Below are 8087 nucleotides of genomic sequence, written 5' to 3'. Positions count from 1 at the left end.
TTCTGTGTGGAAGTCCAAAACTTGTTTTTACGTCGCAGATACAAAGCACATCAGTAACATCTCCCCGTTGTCTCAAGGGTTCGACACAATGTTGACTTAGATGTTCACATTTTTTACATTTTGGCCAATCACTAATGTCATGATATTTTGGGTAAAATTTAAAAAAAGCGAAATATTTGGGGCAGACATTTTTTAAATTATTATTATATTTATATTTTTCACCCCCTTTTTCTCCCCAATTTTTTGTCAATTGGAAGTTAGTCTTATTTCATCTCACTGCTGCAACTCCCGTACGGACTCGGGAGAGGCGAACGTCAAAAGCCATGCGTCATCTCTCTCTCTCCCTTCTCCTAATTTGTTCAAAACTGTTCAACTATTGTATTTTTCTCTCTTTTAGTCAACTACTCACCACATGTGCCCTCCTAGGCCCACCCATGGCTGCACCGTGCCCAGTCATGTGAAGTCCATAGATCAGGGCCTAATACATTTGACATTGACTGATTTCCATATATGTACTGTGAATCGTTGAAATTGTTGCATGTTGCGTTTATATTTTTGTTCAGTACATATATATATATATGTAGCCATATTATAAAGTAAATATGAATTCTCTATGACATATTTGTTACGTTTTATCAGACTTTTATGATATGATCTATTAAAGTGAAGAATGGCGCTGAAGGAGATGGCTGACGATCCCGTAACCAACGAAGGTGGATATTGATCCAACAAGTGCCGTTTATTCAAACCAGCCCACTGGGAACAGACGTCAGTTCAACATCTAGTTTCTATTTACATTTCTTTGAGTCGTCAACTAAAGTGAATTCAACATGAAATCAACACAACATGTCAACTGTCATTGGATTTAGGTTGCAAGTTGGGTGGAGTCCAAGTCAAACCAAGTCTCTTTATTTCTGAGCTCAGAGAGAATAACAGAGTTACACAGCGCAGTGTAGACAGTCTGATTTCCTGAAGCATTGGGTGATGAGCACATATCTTTATAGTTTCCTGTTCCTGGGCGGGACTTTATTCATACAAGGACACAGGTGCAAATTGGTTTGCAACACAGGATGATACTCCCAAGAACAGGAGCTTATAATAGGACAGTTCCACAAGGTTAGTCACATACTCAGTTATGTGGACACACAAACAATTAACATTTTCCATTACAGAGTCTGAACATTTTCATTTCATTAAATCATCAGTGGGCCAACAATGCAAATGTCAACAATGGAACAAATGCATCACATCCAAATATCACTGTATTATCTGTAGTGCTGGAGGAATGACACACCCAGATAAACACACAGAGTTTTAAAAAAGGACAATTTAAACACATGGAATCTGATCTACTCTATATTCAAACTGACATACTCCATATTCAATTCATGTTTTCTAATAAAAACATACAAATATATGTTTGAGTAGACTTTGTACCATTCACTTTCATGTGGTATAAACATGTAAACACATTCTCAGACAACAATATAAGACAATGGACAATGTGATGTGAAAAATGAGTTCACACACTAGGATAAGTAAGCATTCTCTCCTGTGTGAATTCTCACATGACTTTTAAGTGTCTGTGATGAGTAATATGTCTTCCCACAGTCTGAACATTTGTAAGGCTTCTCCCCTGTGTGCAGTCTCCTGTGTTCCTTCAGGCTTCCTAAATGGGCAAAACACTTTGAACACTGGGAGCAGTGGTAAGGCTTCTCCCCTGTGTGTATTCGCTCATGTACTCTCAGGCTTTCTAAAAGGCTAAAACTTTTTCCACACTGGCCACAATGGTATGGCTTCTCCCCTGTGTGTATTCTCTCATGAATTTTCAGGCTTCCTGACTGGCTAAAACTATTTCCACACCGGGCGCAATGGTATGGTGTCTCCCCTGTGTGTATTCGCTCATGAGCTTTGAGGGTGTCTAACCGCTTAAAACTCTTTCCACACTGGGAGCACGGGTGTGGCTTCGCTCCTGTGTGTATCCTCTCATGTCTTTTCATGCTAACTAAATGGTTAAAACTCTTCCCACAATGTGAGCAGTAGTAAGGCTTCTCCCTTGTGTGCAGTCTCATGTGTTCCTTCAGGCTTCCTGACTGGCTGAAACTCTTTCCACACTGGGCGCAAAGGTATGACTTCTCCCCTGTATGTATTCGCTCATGAACTTTCAGGCTTCCTGACTGGCTAAAACTATTTCCACACTGGGCACAATGGTATGGCTTCTCCCCTGTGTGTATTTGCTCATGGGTTTTGAGAGTGTCTAACCGCTTAAAATTCTTTCCACACTGGGAGCAATGGAAAGGCCTCTCCCGTGTGTGTGTTCGCTCATGAGCTTTCAGATTTCCTAAGTGGCTAAAACTCTTTCCACACTGGGCGCAATTTTGTGGCTTCGGTTCTGTGTGTCCCCTCTCATGTCTTTTCAGGCTTCCTAACTTGGTAAAACTCTTTCCAATCTGGGAGCAGAGGTTTCGTCTTGCTGGTTTGGACGTCTCTGTTTCCTCCAAGATTGGTTTTCCTCCTGCCAAAGACAGTGTTTACTTAAAGAGAGACGTGAATGAAATCTCCACATGATAAAACTGCCTTATTATGAGGTTTAATCTGAATCAGATCCCTCAATAACCTGAGGCCAGTTTTCAAACATTTCATAATTTAAAACAAATGATGTTGTAGAGCTTCCTGGTAACTACTGATATGTTTACATTACTTATCTTTATTTCTGTTTTACAAGTCAGAATACAAACAACTAGACAGTTCTAGATCACTCAAGACATAATTGGATTCTATGTTCTACAGTTCTATGACACCCAAGACACAGACGACACAGATGTTGTTCCTATCATGCAGGTGGTTGTAAATATATAACCTTCATAGCTGTATGATACAGAATGTGACCTACACACTTCCTTAAACATTAAATAACTAAAGAAGTGTGGAAGTCCAAAACTTGGAGACAGACACGAAGCACATCAGTAACATCTCCCTTGACAGTTGTGGCATATCAAGAAGCTAATTAAACAGCATGATCATTACACAGGTGCCCCCTCAATATTACATTCAGACTGTAATGTAAAAAAACACGGAAAAAGTCAAGGGTTCTGTATACTTTCCGAAGGCACCGTATATAGTGTATGTAATAATGTAGGCACCATGTATATAAAAATGTAGGCACCGTGTATATAATAATGTAGGCACCGTATATATTGTATGTAATAATGTAGGCACCGCATATAGTGTATGTAATAATGTAGGCACCATTTATATAATAATGTAGGCACCATGTATATAATAATGTAGGCACCGTATATATTGTATGTAATAATGTAGGCACCGCATATAGTGTATGTAATAATGTAGGCACCATTTATATAATAATGTAGGCACTGTATATATTGTATATAATAATGTAGGCACCGTATATAGTGTATATAATAATGTAGGCACCGTATATAGTGTATATAATAATGTAGGCACCGTATATAGTGTATATAATAATGTAGGCACCGTATATAGTGTATATAATAATGTAGGCACCGTATATAGTGTATATAATAATGTAGGCACCGTATATAGTGTATATAATAATGTAGGCACCGTATATAGTGTATATAATAATGTAGGCACCGTATATAGTGTATATAATAATGTAGGCACCGTATATAGTGTATATAATAATGTAGGCACCGTATATAGTGTATATAATAATGTAGGCACCGTATATAGTGTATATAATAATGTAGGCACCGTATATAGTGTATATAATAATGTAGGCACCGTATATAGTGTATATAATAATGTAGGCACCGTATATAGTGTATATAATAATGTAGGCACCGTATATAGTGTATATAATAATGTAGGCACCGTATATAGTGTATATAATAATGTAGGCACCGTATATAGTGTATATAATAATGTAGGCACCGTATATAGTGTATATAATAATGTAGGCACCGTATATAGTGTATATAATAATGTAGGCACCGTATATAGTGTATATAATAATGTAGGCACCGTATATAGTGTATATAATAATGTAGGCACCGTATATAGTGTATATAATAATGTAGGCACCGTATATAGTGTATATAATAATGTAGGCACCGTATATAGTGTATATAATAATGTAGGTACCGTATATAGTGCATTTAATGATGTATATAGTGAATATAATAATGTATATAGTGTATATAATAATGTATATAGTGTATATAATAATGTATAAAGCCATGTTATGAAGTATGGCTTGTTCATTCACGTGTCATGACTTCATTATGACATTTATTTATTTTTTATTTTACCTTTATTTAACTAGGCAAGCCAGTTAAGAACAAATTCTAATTTTCAATGACGTCCTAGGAACAGTTGGTTAACTGCCTGTTCAGGGGATGAACGACAGATTTGTACCTTGTCAGCTCGGGGATTTGATATTGCAACCTTCCGGTTACTAGTCCAACGCTCGAACCACTAGGCTACCCTGCCGCCCCATCACGTCTAATATCAGATTAAATATTTAAAACGGTCTGTTTGGTTTTGATGAGCTTTGATTGATTTGATAAGTATAAACCCTCTGTTGTTCATCATATGATTTTGCCGCCCCACATCATCATATTTGTTCAATCACGTGTCATGAATTCATTATGACATCATCATATTTGTTCAATCACGTGTCATGAATTCATTATGACATCATCATATTTGTATATGTTTTACGTTACTTGTTTATGGTTCATTGAACAAACATGGGAAACTGTGTTTAAAACCTTTACAATGAAGATCTGTGAAGTTATTTGGATTTTTACAAAGTATCTTTGAAAGACAGGGTCCTGAAAAAAGATACGTTAATTTTTTTGTTGTGTTTATTTGTATATGTTTTACAGGTTGAAAAGTGTTTTTTTCTCTCAAACAAATAAAAAAAATCCAGCTGCAAGACAAAAGCCATAACTTCAATAAAATAACAAATTAACTGGCAAAGCAGAAGAGCGAGGCCCGCATCCAGCAACGTCACGAGTCACGTTTTTGCAGCTGTTTCAGTACAACACTACATGGAGAGAGAGGGAGAGCAGCTGTTTCAGTACAGCACTACAGGGAGAGAGAGGGGGAGAGCAGCTGTTTCAGTACAGCACTACATGGAGAGAGAGGGAGAGCAGCTGTTTCAGTACAGCACTACAGGGAGAGAGAGGGAGAGCAGCTGTTTCAGTACAACACTACTACATGGAGAGAGAGGGAGAGCAGCTGTTTCAGTACAACACTACTACATGGAGAGAGAGGGAGAGCAGCTGTTTCAGTACAACACTACAGGGAGAGAGAGGGAGAGCAGCTGTTTCAGTACAACACTACTACATGGAGAGAGAGGGAGAGCAGCGGGAAAAGTGGGAAATCTGAGGTTTGTAGTTTTTCAAGTCATTGCCTTTCGTATATAAAGTGTAAATTGGGTCATATTGCACTTCCCAAGGCTTCCACTAGATGTCAACAGTCTTTAGAACCTTGTTGCAGGATTCTACTATGAAGGGGGAGCGAATAAGAGCTGTTTGACTAAGGGGTCTGGCAGAATGCCTTGAGCTAAGTCATGAGCGCGGCCGTGAGCGAGCTGCGTTTCTTTTCATTTCTAAAGACAAAGGAATTGTCCGGTTGAAACATTATTGAAGATTTATGATAAAAACATCCTAAAGATTGATTCTATACATCTATACATTCTATACATGTTTCTACGAACTGTAATAGAACTTCTTTGACTTTTCGTCTGGACTTTCGTCTGGACTTGCCAGCGCGAGGCACAACATTACTGAACAAACTCTCCAATGTAAACTGAGATATTTGGATACAAATATGAACTTTATCCAACAAAACATACATGTATTGTGTAGCATGAAGTCCTATGAGTGCCATCTGATGAAGATCATCAAAGGTTGGGGATTATTTTTATCTCTATTTCTGCCTTTTGTGACTCCTCTCTTTGACTGGAAAATGGCCCTATGTTTTTTTGTGACTAGGTGCTGACCTAACATAATCGTATGGTGAGCTTTCCCTGTGTAGCATTTTTGAAATTGGACACGATGGCTAGATTAACAAGAGTTTAAGCTTTAATTTGGTGTATTGCACGCGTGAATGTATGAAAGTTAAATATTTCCCAAAAATATTTTTCCATTTCGCTCTCTGCCATTTCAGCAGATGTTGTCGAGGGGTTCCGCTAGTCTTAAGAAGTTTTAAACACTTCACAACTAAGCACGCTGAAAACGAACAAGAGTTCTGCAGAGTTGCACACACTGTCAAACTTCTGCGCCAACCGATAGCACTTCCGGCTCTCTGTGGAGAGACAACTCTGCTGGTTGTCCTGGTAACAGATACCAGTGGGCAGATCTATTGTATTTGTTCAAACTAAACTACAGCACTTACTTTGATGTGTGAAATCTAATCCGTTCTTCTCTGCTCCTCCTCTCACAGTTCCACTCAGCCCTGTTGTTTTCCTGCAGTCCACCAGCAGCACAGACAACCTCTTCATAACCAGCAGTAAGGAGCTACCGGGAGAGGCACGACATGGGGACTCCGGGAGGGAGGAAGGGCTAGCGTTGTCCTGGTAACCATAAAGAGGGGACACAGACACATATCATTATGGATGCTGATGTCACTGTTGTCATAAAGTGCATTACAGAAACCCAGCCCAGACCCCGAAAGAGCAAGCTGTATGCTAGACCAGACCAAGCTGTACCATCTGGTGTTCTGATCTGGAGCAACTCTTCTCTGCCTCGTCAGCATCAGGATGTTGTTGAGGCTCCCCAGAGGATCCATAATAGTCATGTCTCTCTCCTGTGTGAACTAGAACATCAAACAGGTGGTAAACTTATGATCTACTATTACAATCACAAAGGGTCTTAGACGAGGCATTAATATCTCTAAACAGGGCCTAAAATGCAAATGTTAAAGGGTTGTTCCACGAAATGGGTGCCTGTTGCATCCCTTTGATATTTAAGTAGAAATTATGCACCAATATTGAACTTTAAAAGCCTGTTATATTAGATGAGGGGAACTTTAATATAGACCACATGGAGAATTCAATACATCTAATTGAGAAGTCCCCAAAATATATGAACCAATGGCAGATCGAACCTTTAACAATTTATACAGTACTGAACAACATATTCAAGTGTATAACTTCAGTAGAATGCCACTTTAAAACCACACATTAGTTCAACAACGGCATAGTTTGTGTCCCTGTTGAAGACAGTACTCACTGGTGTTAATCTGATATTCTGTCTCCTCCTCTTTCACTCCCAAAACGTCTTCTTTCTTCAACTTTATTGAGACAGCATCCTCTTCCTCTCTAAAAGGCTCTTTCTCTTCTTTCACTATAACAGCCTCCTCTTCCTCCTTTTTCATTCTGAAAGGTTCTTCCTCTCCTTTCACAGTAATATCCTCCTCTTCTTCTTCTTTCACGACAATGTTCATCGCCAGAGCTTCTTTCTCCATAGAGCAGACCTCCTCTTCATTAGCAAGGGAGGAGTAGTTTAGTGAGCTCATGGTCAGGGATGTTAGCTAGCTAGCTAGCATTAGCGACTAGCTTAGTGCTAGGCTTAGCAACAATCTTTAACAAGCTTGCAAATTGAACATGCAAATTTGGTTCAAGTTAACCAGTTAATACGTCAACTGAACTGCGTTTACAACACTGAGATTACATAATGTACATTAACATGGTCTAAAGCGACAATCTTCCAGTTTTATGTTGGCTAGCAAGCTATCGAGGTGGTTGAAAGTGTATCCGTGTTGTTGTTCCTGAAGAAGCGTCCCGTCCAGTCCATTATACGTAACGCTAGAAGCATCACCTGAAAGACGCTCATCGCCATCTGCTGACTGGAGTGGGTAACGCAGTTTGGAAACAATAGTCAGGACACGTTTTGCACTGGAAAGAACGTCATAATAATTTAACAATAAGCTGATATATTTTCTCTTACGTCTTACAAATAATACGTTCCTGTTCACAGACGTAGAAGCGTAATATGAATATGTAGATAATGAATAAATACTTCTGTGCCGCCATCCTGTCAGAAGGTAACAGACTGTTTTATTACCGTGGTAACGATGGATTTTCATTGTGT

At 38.9% G+C, this 8087-nt stretch overlaps 1 protein-coding gene across 1 annotated transcript; it reads right to left on the bottom strand.

Moving 5' to 3' along the window:
- Positions 1-895: 895 nt before the first annotated feature.
- Positions 896-7766, bottom strand: LOC139396194 (zinc finger protein 436-like). The gene is made up of 4 exons (XM_071143327.1): positions 7227-7766; positions 6704-6810; positions 6391-6568; positions 896-2515 (listed from the first exon to the last, which is right to left on the bottom strand). The coding sequence occupies exons 1-4, from the start codon at positions 7510-7512 to the stop codon at positions 1530-1532; spliced, it is 1557 nt and encodes a 518-aa protein (XP_070999428.1). The 5' UTR covers positions 7513-7766; the 3' UTR covers positions 896-1529.
- Positions 7767-8087: the final 321 nt, after the last annotated feature.

Source organism: Oncorhynchus clarkii, unplaced genomic scaffold, assembly GCF_045791955.1.
Source record: "Oncorhynchus clarkii lewisi isolate Uvic-CL-2024 unplaced genomic scaffold, UVic_Ocla_1.0 unplaced_contig_6247_pilon_pilon, whole genome shotgun sequence".
Lineage (NCBI taxonomy): Eukaryota > Metazoa > Chordata > Actinopteri > Salmoniformes > Salmonidae > Oncorhynchus > Oncorhynchus clarkii.
The sequence above is the reverse complement of the archived record's forward strand: the minus strand, read 5'-3'. Positions and strand labels throughout refer to the sequence as shown.

Excerpts from the sequence above, each read along its gene's own strand:
- LOC139396194 (XM_071143327.1), bottom strand. The coding sequence starts at position 7,512 with ATGAGCTCACTAAACTACTCCTCCCTTGCTAATGAAGAGGAGGTCTGC. Across the intron at positions 6,811-7,226 it reads AGAATATCAGATTAACACCA|TTCACACAGGAGAGAGACAT; the intron begins GTGAGTACTGTC and ends TTGATGTTCTAG. Across the intron at positions 6,569-6,703 it reads CCAGATCAGAACACCAGATG|GACAACGCTAGCCCTTCCTC; the intron begins GTACAGCTTGGT and ends TATGGTTACCAG.